Source organism: Ranitomeya variabilis, chromosome 1, assembly GCF_051348905.1.
Source record: "Ranitomeya variabilis isolate aRanVar5 chromosome 1, aRanVar5.hap1, whole genome shotgun sequence".
Taxonomy (NCBI): domain Eukaryota; kingdom Metazoa; phylum Chordata; class Amphibia; order Anura; family Dendrobatidae; genus Ranitomeya; species Ranitomeya variabilis.
This window is the reverse complement of record NC_135232.1, coordinates 11,024,127-11,046,998: the sequence shown is the minus strand read 5'-3', so window position 1 is coordinate 11,046,998 and position 22,872 is coordinate 11,024,127. Positions and strand designations below refer to the sequence as shown.

General features: G+C 47.2%; 1 protein-coding gene across 1 annotated transcript; it reads right to left on the bottom strand.

Annotated features, from left to right (window-relative positions):
- Nucleotides 1-591: 591 nt before the first annotated feature.
- Nucleotides 592-13,193, bottom strand: LOC143793500 (uncharacterized). Its single transcript, XM_077280531.1, has 9 exons — nt 13,060-13,193; nt 12,437-12,583; nt 11,941-12,120; nt 9,475-9,598; nt 8,211-8,308; nt 8,053-8,131; nt 7,871-7,947; nt 7,631-7,748; nt 592-3,141 (listed from the first exon to the last, which is right to left on the bottom strand). The coding sequence occupies exons 2-9, from the start codon at nt 12,524-12,526 to the stop codon at nt 1,010-1,012; spliced, it is 2,898 nt and encodes a 965-aa protein (XP_077136646.1). The 5' UTR covers nt 12,527-12,583; nt 13,060-13,193; the 3' UTR covers nt 592-1,009.
- Between the last annotated feature and the right edge of the window lie 9,679 nt (nt 13,194-22,872).

Here is a 22,872-nt window from a genome sequence, read left to right as displayed (position 1 = left end):
TCCTTGTCACGGGATGTGCGTTCTTTTGTGCAGTCCTGTGGGACTGTTAGTGTTAGTGTTCGGAGATTAAGTTTTCATCATGGCAGCAGAAGGATTTACAGCTATTAGCCTGCTTGATTACATGTGGAAATTCCCTAGCAACCAGGCAACCCCCACATGTACTCAGCCTGGATAGTAGCTGTAAATCATTCAGCTGAGGCAATGAAAACTTAATCTCTGAACACTAACAAATACTCGGAGATCACCCGAGCAACGAGTATATTCGTTCATCACTAGTGGGGACCCCTCTATTCTTGATATCCAACCTTGCTGAAGCTGAAACCTGAGGGCTCCAGCCACAGCTGTGAATTTCGTCTGGTTGGTTATCAAAAATAGTGGGGAACCCACGCCATTTTTTTTTCTTTAAATTACCATATTTATTTACAGCACAGGAGCGGCAGATGAATACTCCCATTCGCCGCTCCTGCTGTCACTTTTATTAGCAGCAGCAGGGGTAGGCTGATGGGAGTAATAGTCTCAGCAGCTGCTGCCTGCTGTCTCTTTTATTACTTAAATGTAACTCTCATCATTCTACCCAGCTCACGCCGATCGCTGGCAGAGCAGGGGAGAATAATGAGAGCCGTGTTCAGCACCTGCCGCCGGGGAACAGCGCTTACTCTCTGTGACCACTCCTGGCACCTACTGGCTGATACCCGGCGCCGATCAGACACGCACCCCCCGTTTGCGGCCGATCGCTCAGACGTACTACTCCGTCGATGGACAAATTGGCCCGGGTCACATGGACGGAATAGCACGTCTGATGTCAGAAAGGGGTTAAACATCCAGATCATTTTAATTTTTTCACCCAAAATTGTTGTGGATCGATTTGCCAAACATTGTGATTTTGGAACAAAATCGATTCAGCAAAAATGTAAAGTGGTCCAATGTCTTCAACTGCCCTTAAAATACATGTATGACACTCCTGGGCCTTCCACCGTTTATTACATTTTACAAAACAAAGTCAACATAATTACAATTTCTTTCCTTCATGAGTTCTCTTATGTAGAACAAGATTATATTTTCGTATAAAACGTCTCTCACACAGTGGACATGAATACGGCTTCTCTCCAGTGTGAATTTTTTCATGTGTAGTAAGACCTGATTTACTTGTAAAAGATTTCCCACATTTGGAACATGAATACGGCTTCTCTCCAGTGTGAATTCTCTCATGTGCAGCAAGCCTTGATTTAATTATAAACGATTTCTCACATTCTGAACATGAATATGGCTTCACTCCAGTGTGAATTATCTCATGTTTAACAAGACTTGATTTACATGTAAAAGATTTCCCACATTCGGAACATGAATACAGCTTCTCTCCTGTGTGACTTCTCTCATGTGTCACAAGACTTGATTTATCTGTAAAGCATTTCTCACAGTGTGAACATGAATACGGCTTCTCTCCAGTGTGAATTCTCTGATGTAGAACAAGATTATATTTTTGTATAAAACGTCTCTCACACAGTGGACATGAATACGGCTTCTCTCCAGTGTGAATTTTCTCATGTATAGTAAGTTTTGATTTACTTGTAAAAGATTTCCCACATTCGGAACAGGAGTACGGCTTCGCTCCAGTGTGAATTCTCTCATGTGCAGCAAGCTTTGATTTAATTATAAAAGATTTCCCACATTCAGAACATGAATACGGCTTTACTCCTGTGTGAATTCTCTCATGCATAGCAAGACTGGAGTTACATGTAAATGATTTCCCACATTCTGAACATGAATACGGCTTCTCTCCTGTGTGTCTTCTCTCATGTGTCACAAGACTTGATTTATATGTAAAGCATTTCTCACAGTGTAAACATGAATACGGCTTCTCTCCAGTGTGAATTCTCTGATGTAGAACAAGATTATATTTTTGTATAAAACGTCTCTCACACAGTGGACATGAATATGGCTTATCTGCAGCGTGAATTTTCTCATGTATAGTAAGGTTTGATTTACTTGCAAATGATTTCCCACATTTGGAACATGAATACGGCTTCTCACCAGTGTGACTTCTCTGATGACAAACAAAATAACTTTTTTGCCTAAAACATTTCCCACACAGTGGACATGAATATGGCTTCTCTGCAGTGTGAGTTTTCTCATGCATAGTTAGGTTTGATTTACTTGCAAAAGATTTCCCACATTCGGAACATGAATGCGGCTTCTCTCCAGTGTGACTTCTCTGATGACAAACAAAATATCTTTTTTGACTAAAACATTTCCCACACAGTGGACATGAATATGGCTCCTCTGCAGTATGAATTTTCTCATGTGTATCAAGCCTTGATTTACATATAAAAGATTGCCCACATTTTGAACATGAATATGGCTTTTCTCCAGTGTGAAGTTTCTGATGTGTAATAAGACTCCCTTTATTTTTAAAGCATTTTCCACATTCTGAACATGAATATGGCTTCTTTCCTGTGTGAATTTTCTGATGTTTCTTAAGATACCCTTTGTCCGTAAAAGACTTCCCGCATTCTGAACATGAAAATGGCTTTTCTCCTGTGTGAATTCTCTGATGTGCAATAAGATTCCCTTTATCTGTAAAGCATTTCCCACATTCGGAGCATGAATATGGCTTCTTTCCGGTATGAATTCTCTGATGTTTAATGAGCCTCCCTTTATATGTAAAGCATTTCCCACATTCTGAACATGAATACAGGTTATCTCCTGTGTGAATTCTCTGATGTATGATAAGACTCCCTTTATTTGTGAAGGACTTCTCACATTCTAAACATGAAAATGGCTTTTCTCCATTGTGACTTCGCTTATGTATAACAAATTTTGATTTCTTTGTAAAGCATTTCCCACATTCTGAACAGGAGTATGGCTTTTCTCCTTTATGCTTTCTCTGTGTTAAAAAAACTGAGTTTTTAGGAAGTTGCTTGTCACCCTGAAATCTTGTAACCATTTTGTCACCTGGAATTGTGGTAACAACATGAGATTGCTCAGGAGAATGTTCCTCGTGATTAGGAGAATTATAAGAAAGTGAAGTGCTGTGATGTCCAGGAGGTCCATGAAGATTAATGAGGTTTTCTCCATTAGAGAGCTTCCTGATATCTTCTTTATTACAATTTAGTGATAACCCGCTTTTCTCACAAGAATTTCCTATAAAAGATGAAAGATAAATTGGTGAATTATTTTAACAACATAAAAAGGGTTTTCTACATTTATTTTATGGAGCTCACAATGAAGACTCTCATCAGTGAAAGGACCAGTAATAAGAAAGACAACTACATGCCATAACATTAACACAATGACGGGTAAAGTGAAGAACACTTATAGATTGGCACAAGTCAGGGGTGGCCGAGATTAGACAGCAAAAAGAGACAGCTCTAATAGGTAACCTGCCATCAGGATTTACCCCCTTAAAGTACCACCAGTGCCATTTCACTCTCTCAAGCTTCCTATCATGCCCTTAGTGTAGAAAAGTGTCCACACAATTAAAAATGGACCTTTAATATTTTTCATTACTGTATGTAAATGAGATAGACTAGTCACAAAGGTGACCCTACATCAAGGAGCAGTTGAGCTTCAGGCACCATAATCATGTCCTCAGCATGCTTAATGGCATGATAGGAAACCCTAGAAGACTGCAATAGCATTGAATGTACATTAAGGGGGTAAATCTTAATTACAGGCGTCCTTTAAAGAGGACTAGTCACCTGCTAGAACACAAAAAAAATGAGTTAAATACCCTGTAAAAATCCCTGAGCGCTGATGACTCTTCTGCTCCGTGCTGCATCACGCCACTGCCTAGATATTCACATTTGTTCCTCCTGATGCACACTATGTGAAATCTCAGAGTTCTTCAGACGTCTCTGGGGACATGCGTGTTCTCCAGCCTTCCCAGATGCTGATAATCACAGCTTGGCAGTCTCAGACTGCTAGATCAGATGCCGAGCTGTGATTAGCAGAGTCTGGGATGGGTGAAAGGGAATGTCCCCAGAGAAGACTAAGAAGAAAGCCCAGCTGGACTGCAGAGTAGAGATTTCACATGGTGAGCGCCAGAAGGAACAAATCATTATATCTCTTCATTAGAGTGATGCAGAGCAAAATGGAAAACAGCGGAAGAATCAGAGGATCTCAGGACTATGTACAAGGTATTTAACTCAATTTGTGTAGTGTCACGATAATAAGAATAAAAAACAAAAACAGAAAGGTAGGGAGCACTACTATAGGGCATATCTAGATAAAGATTAATATAAATGAGGCTGCTGCCTCATGCACGGAGAAGGTAAACATGTAAAGAAAAGGAGAAAAAGATCCATGCATACAAAGCGCACACTCAAAATAAAGCAATATTGAGATGATGTGCAATATTTATTAGTAGACATAATAAAACCATTAAAACACAAAACACATCACCAAAAGTCCCATATGACTATGACATATAACAATATAATGTCAAGGCAAAGTGCAGCATATATATGTGTGCACACATAGGTAATTAACCCTGGAAAACAATATCAATACCAATTACAATAAATAAATCTTGAATGTCTAGGTTCTTTTTTATATAAATGGTGAAAAAAAATCCAAACTTTGGTAAAAAAAAAAAAAAAAAAAAAAAAGGCACAATTTTTCGATATCCGTTGTGTCTCTATTTTTTGTGATCTGGGGTCGGGTGAGGGATTAATTTTTGCTTGCCGAGCTGACGTTTTTATTGATACCGTTTTTATGCAGACACGATCTTTGATTTCCTGTTATTACATTTTATTGCAATGCAGCGGCAACCAAAAAACGTAATTCTAGAGTTTGTAATTTTTTTCTCGTTACACCTTTTGGCGATCGGATTAGTTCCGGTGATTCTGAACGTGGCGATACCAAATGTGTGCATGTTTGCCTTTTATTGTTTTATTTTGAATGGGGCGAAAGAGGGGTGATTTTAACCTTCATATTTTTTAATATTTTTAAAAACATTTCTGCATGCTTCAATAGTCTCCATATGAGAACAGAAGCTGCAGTTGTCTGATCGCCTCTGCTACATACAGGCGATGATCAGATCGCCTGTGTGTAGCAGAAATGCTCACTTGCTATGAGCGCCAATCATGAGGCCAGCGCTCATAGCAATCCAGCAGTGACAACCATAGAGGTCTGCTTCAGACCTCTGGTTGTCATGCCGACCCATCGGTGACCCGTAAACAAGTGATGGGGGTCACCGATGGGCAGGATTTCCAATGCGCTTCTGGTAAGCGTGAGTTAAATGCCGCTGTCAGAGATGGGCATTTAACTAGTTAACAGCCGCAGGTGGATAGCGATTTCCAGAGTCGGACTGGGGTGTCTGGGGCCCACCAGAGGAATGGACTCTAGGGGCCCACCCTACAGCTATATGCAAATATCTGTCATTATAGTGGAGCATCGGCTGTAAAACACCGGCGGCTGCTGCACATCTACCAATAACTGGGATGTATAATTACGGTAATAATGGGGTTCTTGGTTAAAACAAGTTATCACCGATCCATGGGCTCCACAGGATAGGTGATCGCTTAGATCCGACCATTAGAAACTGCACCGATCGGAAGAATGGGGATGTTTTTTCCCTGACAGGACACTTTTATCACTATTTTAAAATGCAGCGGCAGGTGGGATTTCTGACCGCAGCTCCATTCATTCTCTTTGGGGCTTCCAGAAAAGAACAAGTGCAGCCACTGAGGGAATGAATGGATCAGTGATCTAGTCGGACATGCCACTGCAGTCTAATGGGGATAAAAAGTTCCACATTTTGCGGAGTGGGTCCAAGCAGTCAGACTCCCACCAATCAATATGTTATCACTTATCCTGTGGAGAGGTGATTACTTTTTTCCACAGGAAACCCCCTGTAAGTGCATCTCTGCCGCTGTGTACAAATCATTAAAACTCTAATGGAAATAAAGAATATTCTCCTAATTAATATCAGAGAGAACAAATGACCGCCATCCACAACACAATCCACTATACCAAGACCAATAATACCACATACAGGAAGAAATACCACCACACCATGACCAGACCACATAGTGACCGAATAATACTACATACAAGGAACAAATACCGCCACACCATGACCAGATCGCATATTACCACCACTTGGTGACCAAATAGCACATACAAGGGAGAAATACCACAACACCATTTCCAAAAAAAAAGCGGTCGGCGCCGCCCAAAGATTTAAAGGGCCCGCGTCTCTTTTTTTTTTTTTCTTCCTCCTCCTCCTCTCTGGGTCGGGGCCCACCGGGCATTTCACCGGTATCCCGGTGGGCCAGTCCAACGCTGGCGATTTCCCCCAAGGCTGTTGTGGGCACGTCAGCTGTATAGATCAGCTGCCATGTGCCTGGAAAGGTGCGGCCTCCGGAACTTAGTGGGACTCTAATGGGGGCAAATCATTACGCCCAATGTCGGAAAGGGGTTAAAAAAAACAACTACTCACCTCCGCTTGGTCTCCCGCTGCTCTGGTCTCTTAATATATCAGTCCTACCTGTGGGTACGCGCAACACTTCCTCAGCATTAGGGACTCTACTACTCTCCTCTGCATGAGCGCCGTCCCCTCAGCCGGCGTGGCCTGCTGGGACAGTGCTCGTTCAGATGGCAGTGGCACTAGTGCTGAGGAGATGGCTCACGTGCTCATCTGGAGGGCTCTGCACGTCCCCTCTAGCATGCGTGTCATAGGTTCGCCACCACTGCTCTAGTGAATACCGGTAGACACTTAGTCACATCCCTCCAGGGTAAGCCCTGTCTGTGGTGCAGCGGGTTCACAGCCAGCAACATTACACCCCATTAAGAAAAAGGGCACAGCAGCACTCTGTAAGGGCCAAAATACATGCAAACACTGAATACATGAGATTTGAGCTGCCTAATTGCTAAATTAAATGTACTTACAAAAATGAAGGTTCTTAAACCATAAATTGGCCAATTCATGTGTGCCCATCAACCACGGCAGGGTGACCTCCCTCTGATGGGTACCCAACTTAATCCTTATCCGACATGTCTCCCCCAGGCTACATGTCTACATTTTACATGGGCAGCGGGAAACCAACAATAAATAAAAAACACTCCTCTGGGCTGATGGGAGGAGACTTCTGTCTGTGCACTCATCCCATCAGCCTCCAGCTGAAGAGAGACCAGAACGCCAGCCTCAGTGTAGGAGGCAAACACAGGCGACTGGTAGGACGACTCTACATGTGACATGAGTCGTCAATCATAAGCATCAGACAGAGGCTGCTACATCACCGACATCCATAGGACGGAGAGATTCATAACCCGTAACACAAGCTCAGTCATTTATATGGCAGCACGGGACTTGTGGATGAAAAATATGGATGGAAAGAATATTAACAAAGGTAAAAGAAAACTAAATCTGTGCTTCCTAAATCATTAAGAGGTGTGAAGGCGGCCTCGTTATTCATCAGTGCACCGCCGGACTTTACAAGAGCAGCCGCGCCATCACCGGACACTTCTGCTGTAATGTTGACAGCGGATAAAGCTTTATTGCACCGTAGACTCCACAGAATATCACACAGTACCGTTATTATTACATACCGGTCATCGTCATCATCGTCATCATCATCATCATCATCATCATCATCATTATCATCATGCGCCAGTTAATATCACACACCTGTGTAAACACCTCCCGGACTCTCCTCCTTCCCGTCACTCACACACGGCTGATCCCCCCTCGTCATCGCTTCTTCTTCTGTCTCTTCCTTCACTTTATTCTTAGTCGGATCTTCCTCCTGATTTATCAGATGTAACAATCAGCACAATACAAGAAACCACCAAAATCTGTGACATCTATGACCTCGATCAGAAATGTCCCCCCATATACAGATCCGGTACAGGGCTCAGCGCCGTCTACCTGATGATCCTCCGGGCAGTGCTGGGAATACAGAGGACGGGGACATCTCTCTGGTGGATTTCTCCTCCTGGATCCATCTGTGGAGACACACAGTGATGGAATAGATTGTGTTATGTGATAATGAGATGATGGGAGTAGTAGTAGGTGACCATAGAACAGACATGACAGTCTCCCCTCCTCACCCTGCTGATCGGCCCATATTGCGATCGCCTCTTGTGTTCCATGTATAACCTCAACCTTAATATCAATCAGATCTTCACCCTTAAAAAGTAAAATGTAAGATGAGCTCAGGTCCCATCACTTCATGGTCAGATGTTGTGGAGGCTTCAGTGTCATCTACCTGATGATCCTCCAGGATGTTGTGATTCTCCTCCGGACAGGCCTGGGGATACAGAGGACGGGGACATCTCTCTGGTGGATTTCTCCTCCTGGATCCATCTGTGGAGACACACAGACTGAATACATGACCTGCCGCGTATCTGTCTATATATGAGACACGTCTCTCAGAACCGGTAATTCTATGTTCGGCGTATTGTGGGGAGCCCCCGGTACACAGCGATTAATGCCTATCAATGTGCAGAAAGGACAACTAGAGAGCAGGCACCAGGGTCATGGGCGCTTACTGATGCACACGGGGAGCCGAGGAGAGATTGTCTGGTCAGATGCCACAGAAAAGCCCCATAATACACATTCAGGTGCGAGATACTGATTACACACCACTCACCACCAACCAAATCAATATCTTGATTTTATTTTTTTTATTTTGTCCCACTATGGGACAATCATTTTTTGCAGGTTGAGCGCTTGATTGCATGGAGATGCAGCAGTATCCCCATACTGCAGAAACAGTCAGCGCTGCACTGACAGAGAAACTTGCTCATCATGCACTGGGGATGATCAGCAAGTTTCCTAGGCCTGGTGACCGATGTCGTCATGATGATATCAGGTCACCATGGCAAAGATTGGGACCCTGCGTCACGCTGCAGGGTCTCCAATACAAAGGCAGAGGGGCTGTCAATACTCTGCCAGCTCCAAAAATAATGCGATCTCGTTGGATCGCAGCATACAGGGGGTTAAACTGCTAGAAGCAGTGCGTGACCGCTACTGGCAATTAGTGCCAAGTGTCTGCAGTCAGAATCAGCTGATAACCAGCAGCGATCGCCCTCGCACCCCAATGTGTGCAGATCGCAATGATGAAAGGGGCTAAATGAATTCTTGATGGCGATCAGCCAATAACTACTGATTAGACAATTAGAACCAAAAGGGTTAATAAACAGGCGACGCTGCGATCAGCCCATCTATTGTCACTGGTGCCCTCTCAGAAACTAACAATAATAGCAAATGTGACCGATGCTCTAAGGAAGGAGAAAGATTCTGAAAGAAGCCGCCGAGAACGAAGACTTAAGACTGATGAAGACGTGACGACAACGGAAAACCGCGACTCACAGATCAAAAGGAAATAATCAGGGAAATGAAAGCTGTTGTCAGACGGAGAAAATGTAGAGAAAACCAGAGCAAGTCTGGAGAAAACTCATCTATTATAGGACGACGCCGGAGAGACGTCATCACATCCACCGGAGCCAACAAGGAGCCTCGCTTCTCACCTCGTGGTGTAAGAGGCCGGAGCTCCTCCATCATCACCTCCTGGTACCGATCCTGGTGTCCTTCTAGATACTCCCACTCCTCCATGGAGAGATAGACAGCGACGTCCTGACACCTTATAGGAACCTGACAACAACCACACCGTCATCACCCAGAATCCTCCAGTGCTGTATAATGTCCCAGCAGTCACCTCTCCGCTCATCACCCAGAATCCTCCAGTGCTGTATAATGTCCCAGCAGTCACCTCTCCGCTCATCACCCAGAATCCTTCAGTGCCGTCCTGTATAATGTCCCAGCAGTCACCTCTCCGGTCATCACCCAGAATCCTCCAGTGCTGTATAATGTCCCACCAGTCACCTCTCCGGTCATCACCCAGAATCCTCCAGTGCTGTATAATGTCCCAGCAGTCACCTCTCCGCTCATCACCCAGAATCCTCCAGTCCTGTATAATGTCCCAGCAGTCACCTCTCCGCTCATCACCCAGAATCCTCCAGTCCGGTATAATGTCCCAGCAGTCACCTCTCCGCTCATCACCCAGAATCCTCCAGTGCTGTCCTGTATAATGTCCCAGCAGTCACCTCTCCACTCATCACCCAGAATCCTCCAGTCCTGTATAATGTCCCAGCAGTCACCTCTCCGCTCATCACCCAGAATCCCCCAGTCCTGTATAATGTCCCAGCAGTCACCTCTCCGCTTATCATCCAGAATCCTCCAGTGCTGTATAATGTCCCACCAGTCACCTCTCCGGTCATCACCCAGAATCCTCCAGTGCTGTATAATGTCCCAGCAGTCACCTCTCCACTCATCACCCAGAATCCTCCAGTCCTGTATAATGTCCCAGCAGTCACCTCTCCGCTCATCACCCAGAATCCCCCAGTGCAGTATAATGTCCCAGCAGTCACCTCTCCGCTCATCACCCAGAATCCTCCAGTGCTGTATAATGTCCCAGCAGTCACCTCTCCGCTCATCCCCCAGAATCCTCCAGTGCTGTATAATGTCCCAGCAGTCACCTCTCCGCTCATCACCCAGAATCCTCCAGTGCTGTATAATGTCCCAGCAGTCACCTCTCCGGTCATCACCCAGAATCCCCCAGTCCTGTATAATGTCCCAGCAGTCACCTCTCCGCTCATCACCCAGAATCCTCCAGTCCTGTATAATGTCCCAGCAGTCACCTCTCCGCTCATCACCCAGAATCCTCCAGTGCTGTATAATGTCCCAGCAGTCACCTCTCCGCTCATCCCCCAGAATCCTCCAGTGCTGTATAATGTCCCAGCAGTCACCTCTCCGCTCATCACCCAGAATCCTCCAGTCCTGTATAATGTCCCAGCAGTCACCTCTCTGCTCATCACCCAGAATCCTCCAGTCCTGTATAATGTCCCAGCAGTCACCTCTTTGCTCATCACCCAGAATCCTCCAGTCCTGTATAATGTCCCAGCAGTCACCTCTCCGCTCATCACCCAGAATCCTCCAGTGCTGTATAATGTCCCAGCAGTCACCTCTCCGCTCATCACCCAGAATCCTCCAGTCCTGTATAATGTCCCAGCAGTCACCTCTTTGCTCATCACCCAGAATCCTCCAGTCCTGTATAATGTCCCAGCAGTCACCTCTCCGCTCATCACCCAGAATCCTCCAGTGCTGTATAATGTCCCAGCAGTCACCTCTCCGCTCTTCACCCAGAATCCTCCAGTGCTGTATAATGTCCCAGCAGTCACCTCCCCGCTCATCACCCAGAATCCTCCAGTCCTGTATAATGTCCCAGCAGTCACCTCTCCGCTCATCACCCAGAATCCTCCAGTGCCGTATAATGTCCCAGCAGTCACCTCTCTACTCATCACCCAGAATCCTCCAGTCCTGTATAATGTCCCAGCAGTCACCTCTCCGCTCATCACCCAGAATCCTCCAGTCCTGTATAATGTCCCAGCAGTCACCTCTCCGCTCATCACCCAGAATCCTCCAGTGCTGTATAATGTCCCAGCAGTCACCTCTCCGCTCATCCCCCAGAATCCTCCAGTGCTGTATAATGTCCCAGCAGTCACCTCTCCGCTCATCACCCAGAATCCTCCAGTCCTGTATAATGTCCCAGCAGTCACCTCTTTGCTCATCACCCAGAATCCTCCAGTCCTGTATAATGTCCCAGCAGTCACCTCTCCGCTCATCACCCAGAATCCTCCAGTGCTGTATAATGTCCCAGCAGTCACCTCTCCGCTCATCACCCAGAATCCTCCAGTCCTGTATAATGTCCCAGCAGTCACCTCTCCGCTCATCACCCAGAATCCTCCAGTCCTGTATAATGTCCCAGCAGTCACCTCTCCGCTCATCACCCAGAATCCTCCAGTGCTGTATAATGTCCCAGCAGTCACCTCTCCGCTCATCACCCAGAATCCTCCAGTGCTGTATAATGTCCCAGCAGTCACCTCTCTGCTCATCCCCCAGAATCCTCCAGTGCTGTATAATGTCCCAGCGGTCACCTCTCCGCTCAGCAGCTCAATCATCTTGTTGCTGAGCTCCAGGATCTTCTTGTTCCTCTCATGTAGCAGGGAGTGCGGGGGAGGCTCTGTGATGGGGCCCGGGCTCCGCCCTCCTGACTCCTGGAGATGGATGATGGGAGTCACACCGTCCCCCGGTGTCTTCCTCACTATTGTGTAATCCTGTGTATGGAGAGAGACACTTAGGGAGAAGATTCCTTCCCGACTCCAGATCTGACAATCAGTAGAAATCCCGGGATCAATAACCGTCTCCAGTAATCTGGGGCCATAACCGGGAATATTATTCCCCTCCGGACAGACATCCCGGCCCCTCTACAGCTCTTATAGGGAATCCCCATGACAACTCCTCCGGGCAGAGAGCTCCACACAATCACTGCTCTTACAGGAAAGAATCCTTCTCTCTATTCTGGATTTCCTCCTCCCGATGTCGGACTTGTCACAGAACACAATAAAGCTGATAGAAATGTAGAGGAGTTACCTCTCCGCTCAGCAGGGAGACGATCTCCAGGGCCAAGTGGAATAATCTTCTGGTGGTCTCATCCCTGTCCTCGTCCATCCTCGGGGTCATTCAGGAGGAGGAGGGATGAACACTGGATCAGCTGGAGGGATCTCGTCCTGCCGGCGTCTTCATGATGGAGGAGAAGAAGGAAATCACAGGGGACGAGAGAACGACAATCACTAAATTCTGCCAAATATCAACATTTATCAGGAGGAAAAGCCACAAAACTCCACCGCGGCCTCCTCCGCCGATCTGACCGCTCATTATCAGCCTCGTAGGAGGAGGACGGTCACCGTGGTAACTACACAGCCAGGAGAGGACGGTCACCGTGGTAACTACAGCACGAGCAGGGGACGGTCACCGTGGTAACTACACCGCCAGGAGAGGACGGTCACCGTGGTAACTACACCACCAGCGGGGCCGTGAGATGAGGAGCAGACGCTGCACATCCCCCATACAATGCTGCCCGTCCCCAACACTGAGGAGCCGCAGTCACATGGAGCAGGAGCCTCCACAGGAACAGCTCTGATCTCACCCCACACTCTCCTCTCACAGATTTACCACAAGCACCAAAACTCCACCAAACCCTCCTGTAATCTCACCGGAATGGCGGGAAATCTGCTGCTGGCTGACACCAGAGAACACGAGCTGCACACAACCAGGACGGAGCTGCTGCACTGAGAGCTGAAGGACCTGTGGTGACGTCACCGTCATGTGATCAGGGGGCGGGGCTCAGGAGGGAAGTGACTGCCTATGGTTATGTAAATGTCATGTGATTAGGGGGCAAAGCTCAAGACAGGGTTGGTGAAGGACCTGTGGTGACATCACTGTCATGTGATCAGGGGGCGGGGCTCAGGAGAGAAGAGATGAAGGACCTGTGGTGACGTCACCGTCATGTGATCAGGGGGCGGGGCTCAGGAGAGAAGAGATGAAGGACCTGTGGTGACGTCACCGTCATGTGATCAGGGGGCGGGGCTCAGGAGAGAAGTGGTGAAGGACCTGTGGTGACGTCACCGTCATGTGATCAGGGGGCGGGGCTCAGGACCTGTCAGCAGTGCGGTGTCTGGGTTGTGATTATTGTTACGCCGGTTTCACATTATGTTTGTAGCAGCTGCGGATTTCCTCCGTGAAGCCTCGGCCGCTAGCTCCGCCTATTTTTGCATGCGGCCTGCGTAGGATGCGGAAAAAAAAAAAGAAATTGCTACAAGCTGCGTCCTACGCTGGTCGCCGCATCGTCAAAACAACGCATGCAGAAGCATCCGCATACTGCGGCACGACCTGCCTACCTAGTGTTAAAGATAGGCACACAGGCCGCAAGCAGAAATAGGCAGAGCTAGCGGCCGAGGGCGGGGCTTCACGGAGGAAGTCCGCAGCTGCTACTACAAACATAATGTGAAACCAGCGTGACGTGTACGGTTGTGTCATTGTGTTCGGTATACAGTGCCGGTTCCTGACGTTGTTTCCTTTTCCGTCTCTTGTGAGTAAATTGTTGCTGGAGATGAGTGGACTCACGTCGCAATGCGTCATTTTGGAGAAAAAAACGCATCCTGCAAAATTGCCTGCAGGATGTGTTTTTTTCTCCATACACTTGCATTAGCGACGGATTGCCACACGTCGCATCCGTCGTGTTTTGGCGGACCGTCGGCACAAAAAAACGTTACGTGTAACTTTTTTTGTGCGTCGTGTCCGCCATTTTCGACCGTGCATGCGCAGCCTAAACTCTGCCCACTCCTCCCCGGACATTACAATGGGGCAGCGATGCGTTGTAAAACTGCTTCCGCTGCCCACGTCTTACAGTTATTCGGTTATTCCGTCGGTACGACGCATTGCGACGGCCCGTACCGACGAATAAGTGTGAAAGTAGCCGGAGTCTGCAGTTAGACTTCAGCTATTAGATTTTCATGTATGGTGAATTATACATAGCGTGGATATTGATTGGATAAAATTTTGTTCAGGACTTTGAGATGTTTATTTTGCCTACTTGTGGTCCTGGGTTATTCACGTAAATCGCTTATTTATGTCGCACATAATCAAATGTACTCAATCGTACATAAGTAGTGATGAGCGAACGTGCTCGCCACTGCTTGTTACTCGCCCGAGCATCACTGTACTCGCCGAGCAGCGAGCATTTCCGGGATTATTCGGCGGTAACTGGTGTCTGCACCCAGCAGTTTTGGTGGACTTTAGAGACCCAGTCACGCTGCAGGGATTGTCTGCCAGGCCATGGAACGCGGCAGCCATCTTTGTTGTGGTTGTGCAGCGATTGGCTGCTGGACGTCCTGAACAGCATACGCAGTGGCCTGTGTTGGAGGTCCTGGGAGTAGGACCTTCCTGAATAGCGCAACCTGTGTTGGGAGTCCTGGGAGTAGGATCGGATCCCTGAACAGAGCACTTAGAGACCTGTGTGTTGGACGGTCCCAGGTGGGGACGGACATCCTGAATAGCGTACTGAGTGGCCTGTGTTGGAATTCCTGGGAGTAGGACTTCCTGAATAGTACAACCTGTGTTGGGAGTCCTGGGAAGGAGTGGAAGCAAAGTCTGCAACAGCACTGCGCAGGGGGAGCTACAGCCCGTCTGAGGATGTGGACTGTCATGTGGCCTAGTGAGCAAGGCATTGTCCAAGATGGTGATCCAAGGTTGGCAGCTTCCCTGAGAGAGGACTGACAGGAGTCAGCGTGTGGAGCAGGAGCTCCTGGAAGGTAACCCAGAGTATGGGGAACTGTGTGCACTGACAGGGGGTCAGTAATGAACTGTGTGGTCTCCCACGGTAACTGGACAAAGTGAGGTCCAGCGTATTTAGAGACTACAAATCAATGTCGTGTGCGCTATATGACTAGAGACATTGATACGGTGTACGGACACCCCCGGGAACTAGTCAAGGCAGGTGTAGTGTCTGAACTGTGAGTTAAGCCGTATATGAAGTTAGAGCTGCAACTTAATGTCATCTGAGGTGCCTATTGTGTTCTATGAAGTATACAATGAACTGTGCATAACCTGGTTTATGACTGCATAATAAACCAGATGGACTGTTAGGCCGGCGTCTCACTAGCGAGTTTTACGGACGTATGAGAGGTGCAGAAAATACGGATTGCATACGGTACAATGACTCTCTATGTCCCAGCTCCTATCTGCCGTATTTTACTGATCCGTATTATACGGTCTTGTACGGCCGTAGAAAATAGCAGCCTGCTGCGTTTGTCACCGTATTACGCAAAAAAATCGTCAATGAAAGTCTATGGGGGCGAGAAAAATACGGATTCCACACGGACCAACAGTGTGACTTCTGAGAAATATGCACCAGTGTTCTATAGAAAAGCCGGTAATTCAGTGCGGTGTGCAGTAAAATCACACTGACAGAATAGAATAGAATAGGTAGAATTAATGTCTACACATAGAATAGGTATATATATATATATATATATATGTCAGTGAGACACATATATTTATATTTCATACAGCGCTAGATATAATAAAAGCCGGTAATTCAATTGCCAGCTTTTGCTATCGCCTTCACAAACCCGTCAGGATATGAGACATGATTACATACAGTAAACCATCTCATATCCCCTTTTTTTTTGCATATTCCACACTACTAATGTTAGTAGTGTGTATGTGCAAAATTTGGGCGCTGTAGCTGCTAAAATAAAGGGTTAAATCGCGGAAAAAAATGGCGTGGACTCCGGTGCAATTTTCTCCACCAGAGTGGTAAAGCCAGTGACTGAGGGCAGATATTAATAGCCTAGAGAGGGTCCATGGTTATAGGACCCCCCCCTAGCTAAAAACATCTGCCCCCAGCCACCCCAGAAGAGGCACATCTGGAAGATGCGCCTATTCTGGCACTTGGCCTCTCTCTTCCCACTCCCATGTAGCGGTGGGATATGGGGTAATGAAGGGTTAATGTCACCTTGCTATTGTAAGGTGACATTAAGCCAGATTAATAATGGAGAGGCGTCACTGTCATGTTGGACGCTGTTCAGACCAGGTCGTCCGACAGACAGCGGTAATTCCGCTTTTGTCCACTATGCTCTCATTGGCGTCGGCTAGATTTTATCTAGCTGGTCCGGGGTTAATTTAGCTGATGCTCGGATTGGATGCTGGGCCATGCCCATTGCCTTTAAATAGTTCTCCTGAACATTGGGCGTCGCCGATTATAGCTTCTGTCTTGTGCGTCGTTATCTTGGTCTGGAGTGGTGAGCTGGTAGTTGGAATATCGTTGCTGGTGGTGTATTTCCCTTTGTCTTATTTCCTCCTTCCCATATTTGTATTTGTTTTGCCTTTAGCACCTATAGTGTATTCCTGAGTGACTGCGGCGTGGTGTATATTTTCCGTTATCCTTGTCTGTGCTTACTGTGGGTGCTGGTTAGAGGGCCTTTCACTGGGTGGTTGGGTGGTGGTTTCAGCTTAGGGTTGAAACAGGAGATAGGGCGAGGGTGGAGCCCCAGACATGCACACCATCAGTGTAAACTCTGGGTTGAGGGTCAGTCAGGGTTTCCCTAGTTTTCAGGGAAATCGCAGGGGCCCGGGTTATTTGCTCTTTCACACCTAGGTCTCCCGTGACATTATAATCGGCCTTAAAAACAAACAAACAAAAAAGGATTCCTTTTTTTTTTGTTTTGTCATGGATCCCATGACTTCCATAAACCGCCAGTTGAGGGCGCTGTTCCTACAGGTCACTGAGTTGAGGGGGGCAGTGCAGCAACAGGGACTTGCAGTATCTAATGTGCAAGCTGGAGCGACAGGTAGAGTTGCTGAGCCTAAGTTTCCTTTGCCTGAAAAATTTGCTGGGGAACACAGTAAATTTGTTTCTTTTCGTGAAGCTTGCAAACTATATTTCCGTATGTGCCCGATCTCTTCGGGTAATGAGGCTCAGCGTGTGGGCCTGGTGTTGTCATTGTTAAGCGGGGATCCCCAAGCATGGGCGTTTTCTTTGCCATCTGATTCTGCTGCATTTGACTCTGTGGAGAGTTTTCTTTCCTGTCTTAGGAATATTTACGATGAGCCTGACAGAATGGCTCTAGCAGAATCTAAGATACGCACTATTCACCAGGGGGAGCGAGTTGCAGAGGATTACTGTTCTGAATTTCGTCGCTGGGCGATCGATACACAATGGAATGATCCTGCGCTGTGAAGTCAGTTTATTCATGGGGTTTCTGGAAGGGTTAAAAAAGCCCTTCTGATGTATGAGACTCCTGCTTCTCTAGATTCCGCCATGAGTCTGGTTGTCCGCATTGATCGCCGTCTGCGGCAGGGGGAGCATGAGACACCGTCTATGGGAGAGGGTTTAGGTTCACGTGAGGTTGCTGCAGGTGAGCCCACGGAGCCTATGCAAATCGCAGGGGTGTCACATGTGAAGCGTCGAGCCCCTGAGCTCATGAAGCAGGGAGCCTGTTTTTACTGCGGTAAGACTGGTCATTTTATTAACATCTGTCCTCTGCTGTCTAAGAAAAATGCAACGGCGGAAAACTTCTAAGCTCAGAGGGTGTGGAGGAGTCCAATCTGAGCTTATGTATATCCTCCATGGTGGTTTCTCAATGCATGCTCCCTGCTAAGGTTATTATCGCTGGCAGTGAGCTGCCAATTACTGTTTTTGTGGATAGTGGTTCAGCCACAAATCTCATTGATGAGGAGTTTGCGCGCACTTCGGGTTTTAAGATCGAAAAACTGCCTCGTCCTATCCGCGTGGTCATCACCATCAATGCTGCTCCTCTCTCACAGGGGGAGATTACTGAATTTGTGGCTGAGGTAAAACTCCACATCGGGGTTCTACATTCCGAGCAGGTTACATGTAAGGTGCTCAGGAATCTTCCTGCTCAGGTGGTTTGGGGTTTTCCATGGTTGTCTATACACAACCCGGTAATTGACTGGAAAACTCAGGACATAATTCAGTGGAGCGAGTTCTGCCAGGAGAATTGCCTGGCCACATGTGTGTCTGCTGTGACTTCAAGTGTTCCGGAGTCACTTCTGGATTTTGTGGATGTGTTCTCTGAGAAGGGTTGTTCAGAGTTGCCGCCACATCGCCCATATGACTGCACTATCAGATTTAAACCAGGGGCCAAATTGCCTAAAGCAAGGATGTTCAACATCTCCGGTCCGGAGAGACAAGCGTTAAAGGATTACATTGCTGAAAGTTTGAGCAAAGGGCACATCAGGCCTTCATCCTCGCCTGTGGCAGCAGGGTTCTTCTTCGTGAAGAAGAAAGATGGCGGATTACGTCCGTGTTTGGCTTTCAGGGAGTTGAACCAGATTACGGTTCGTGATTCATAGCCTATGCCTCTGATACCAGATTTGTTCAACCAGGTGGCAGGTGCTAAGTGGTTCACCAAGCTTGACCTCAGGGGGGCGTACAACCTCATAAGAGTCCGTCAAGGTGATGAGTGGAAGACGGCTTTTAATACCCCTGAGGGTCATTTTGAAAATTTGGTGATGCCATTTGGGTTGACTAACGCACCTGCAGTGTTCCAACATTTCATTAATGATGTGTTCTCGCATGTTTTGGGGAAATTCGTTATCGTGTACCTAGATGACATCCTCATATATTCTTGCGACCGTGATACTCATTTAGATCATGTCAGGCAGGTGTTACAGCTTCTCAGAGAGAATAAGCTGTATGCTAAACTTGAGAAATGTGTATTTTCTGTTCAAGAGTTGCCTTTCTTGGGTTATATTATATTGTGTCTGCTTCTGGTTTTAAAATGGACGCCGCTAAGGTGCAAGCGGTGCTGCATTGGGAACGTCCTGATAACCTGAAAGCACTTCAGCGGTTCCTTGGGTTTTCTAACTACTATAGGAAATTTATCAAGGATTTTTCCATCATTGCTAAACCGCTAACTGACTAAAAAGGGTACCTATTTTTCCGTTTGGCCTGAGGCTGCTGTGCGCACATTTGAGTTTCTTAATAACAGTTTTGTTTCAGCCCCCCTTCTTGTGCAGCCAGACGTATCTAAACCCTTTGTTGTGGAAGTCGATGCGTCTGAGGTTGGTGTGGGGGCGGTACTATCTCAAGGCTCATCTTTGAGTGATTTGCGTCCATGCGCCTATTTTTCCAAGAAACTGTCGTCCGCCGAACGTAACTACGATATCGGCAACAGGGAGTTGTTGGCTATCAAGTTGGCCTTTGAGGAATGGCGACACTTCTTGGAGGGGTCGGTTCATCAGTTTACTGTTATTACCGACCATAAGAATTTTTTCACGCGGTTCAATTTTGTTGTCACTTACAGACCGGGGTCTAAAAACACTAAGGCGGATGCTCTGTCCAGGTGTTTTCCGGGGGGAGAACCTCGGGAGGATCCAGTACCCATCCTCCAAAAGGGTGTTGTGGTTTCGGCTCTCACTACCGAGGTTGAGGCTGATATTGCCGAGGCTCAGGAGGAGGCACCATCTGAGCTTCCCATCAACAAATCTTTTGTATCGCTTCATCTCCGCTTAAAAGTTTTGGCGGAGCATCATGATGCTGTCCTGGCTGGCCACCCAGGGGTTAGAAGTACCTTGCAGTTGGTGACACGTCGGTTTTGGTGGCCCAAGATCCGACAGGACGTGGTCTCATACGTGTCAGCTTGTACCACGTGCGCTAGGGCTAAGACGCCCCGCTCCCATCCTGTTGGCACACTACTTCCTCTTGAAGTACCTAGTAAGCCATGGACGGAAATCTCCATGGATTTCATCACTGATTTGCCCTCCTCAGCTGGGAACACGGTCATCTTGGTGATTGTTGATCGGTTTTCAAAAATGTCGCACTTTGTGTCTTTGCCTTCGTTGCCTAACGCTAAGACTCTGGCTCAGGTGTTTGTGCAGGAGGTGGTCAGACTTCATGGGGCTCTGTCTGACATTGTGTCTGATAGGGGTACTCAGTTTGTGGCAAAATTTTGGAAAGCATTTTGCTCACGGCTGGGGATCAAGTTGTCTCATTCCTCGGCATTTCATCCTCAGTCAAATGGTCAGACTGAGCGTATGAACCAAAATTTGGAACAGTATTTACGCTGCTTTGTCTCTGATAACCAGGAGGAGTGGTCTACGTTCCTTCCTTTGGCTGAGTTTGCCATAAATAATCACCGCCAGGAGTCGTCTGGGGAGTCTCCGTTTTTTTGTGTTTACGGGCTACATCCTCAATTTTGTACTTTGAGTCAGAGGGGCTCTTCTGGCGTCCCGGAGGAAGACCAGTTAGGAGCACAATTATCATCAGTCTGGAGGAGAGTTAAACAGCGCCTGTTGAGTGTGGGTGCTAGGTACAAACGTGTGGCTGACAGTAGGCGTGTGCCAGGTCCGGACCTGAGTGTGGATGACTGGGTGTGGTTATCCACAAAAAACATAAGACTCAAGATACCATCCCTTAAATTGGGTCCAAGGTTTATTGATCCATTTAGGGTCGCCGCCGTCATTAACCCTGTAGCGTACCGATTGGAGCTTCCTACGGTGTACAAGATACACAACGTGTTCCACAGATCATTGCTAAAAAGGACAGTGGGTCTTGTGGACGTGACACCTATGCCTTCTCCAGTCTTGGTGGATGGTAATTTGCAATTCGAAGTCTCCAAGGTGGTTGACTCTCGTGTAGTGCGCCGCACTTTACAGTACTTGGTTCACTGGCGTGGTTATGGGCCTGAGGAAAGGTCCTGGGTACCAGCCTCGGACGTTCATGCGGACCGGCTGGTCAGAATGTTTCACCGCCGCCATCCGGTCAAGCCGGGTCCTATAAGCCGTGAGGGCCCTGGGGTCCCTCGTAGAAGGGTACTGTCATGTCGGACGCTGTTCAGACCAGGTCTTCCGACAGACAGCGGTAATTCCGCTTTTGTCCACTATGTGCTCAGTGGCGTCGGCTAGATTTTATCTAGCTGGTCCGGGGTTAATTTACCTGGTGCTCGGATTGGAAGCTAGGAAATGCCCACTGCCTTTAAATAGTCCTTCTGAACATTGGGCGTCGCCGATTATAGCTTCTGTCTTGTGCGTCGTTATCTCGGTCTGGAGTGGTGAGCTGGTAGTTGGAATATCGTTGCTGGTGGTGTATTTCCCTTTGTCTTATTTCCTCCTTCCCATATTTGTATTTGTTTTGCCTGTAGCACCTATAGTCTATTCCTGAGTGACTGCGGCGTGGTGTATATTTTCCGTTATCCTTGTCTGTGCTTACTGTGGGTGCTGGTTAGAGGGCCTTTCACTGGGTGGTTGGGTGGTGGTTTCAGCTTAGGGTTGAAACAGGAGATAGGGCGAGGGTGGAGCCCCAGACATGCACACCATCAGTGTAAACTCTGGGGTGAGGGTCAGTCAGGGTTTCCCTAGTTTTCAGGGAAATCGCAGGGGCCCGGGTTATTTGCTCTTTCACACCTAGGTCTCCCGTGACAGTCAATTATGACACCTATCCATTATTAATCCAATCGTACCAAATGGTTAGTAAAACACACACACATTATTTGAAAGTATTTTAATGAAATAAATATTTTATTATACTGGTAATCCACCTGAAGACCCTTGTCACCTGAAATGAAATAAAGTAAAAAAACAAAACAAACAACAATATCCCATACCTTCCGTCGTTCCGTCAGTCCCACGATGTAAATCCATCTGAAGGGGTTAAATCATTTTACAGCCAGGAGCTCTGCTAATGCAAGTGTGCTCCTGTCTGTAAAATGTTGTGAATGAATGTAATGCAGGGGAATGTCCTGTAGTTACCTTGAGTCGCGGTGAGGCGCCCTCTGCTGGATGAACTCATATGAACTCGAGCGTGGGAACTTTTCCCAGGCTCGAGTTCATATGAGGACATCCAGCAGAGGGCGCCTCACCGCGACTCGAGGTAACTACAGGACATTCCCCTGCATTACATTCATTCACAACATTTTACAGAGAGGAGCGACTGCATTAGCAGAGCTCCTGGCTGTAAAATGATTTAACCCCTTCAGATGGATTTACATCGTGGGACTGACGGAACGACGGAAGGTATGGGATATTGTTGTTTACTGTATGTAAACCATGTCTCATATCATGTCGCGTTTGTGAAGGAGAAAGAAAAAGCCGGCAATTGAATTACCGGCCTCTCTGATATCTAGCGCTGAATTAAATATAAATATAGGACTAAGGGCACATTCGCTGCCCGAAACGCGTCCAGTCAGGTGCTGGTAGCTCTCCGCTAATTTCTATGCTGGTCATGTTCTAGCAGCAATGTTGAAATAAATTTTTTTTTGCATTTTATCCTGGAGCTGGATTCACACCGTTTTCTTCTACATGCTAATCAGTCTTGTGGCAGCAACACTTTGTCTCCGTGCTCGGACTGACTTCTACCATCTCGTTTGAATTAAGGGTGAGCTGAAATACTGTTTTTTCTTCTTTGTACACATTTATTCTACCTATTCTATTCTGTCAGTGTGATTTTACTGTTCACCGCACTGAATTGCCGGCTTTTCTAGAGAACACCGCTGCGTATTTCTCGC

Bases quoted from the DNA above. Each gene is read 5' to 3' on its own strand.
- LOC143793500 (XM_077280531.1), bottom strand. From the start codon at position 12,526: ATGACCCCGAGGATGGACGAGGACAGGGATGAGACCACCAGAAGATTA. The intron at 8,309-9,474 runs GTGAGAAGCGAG...GTGTCTCCACAG, and splicing joins CCGGCCTCTTACACCACGAG to ATGGATCCAGGAGGAGAAAT. The intron at 7,948-8,052 runs GTGAGGAGGGGA...GTGTCTCCACAG, and splicing joins AATATGGGCCGATCAGCAGG to ATGGATCCAGGAGGAGAAAT.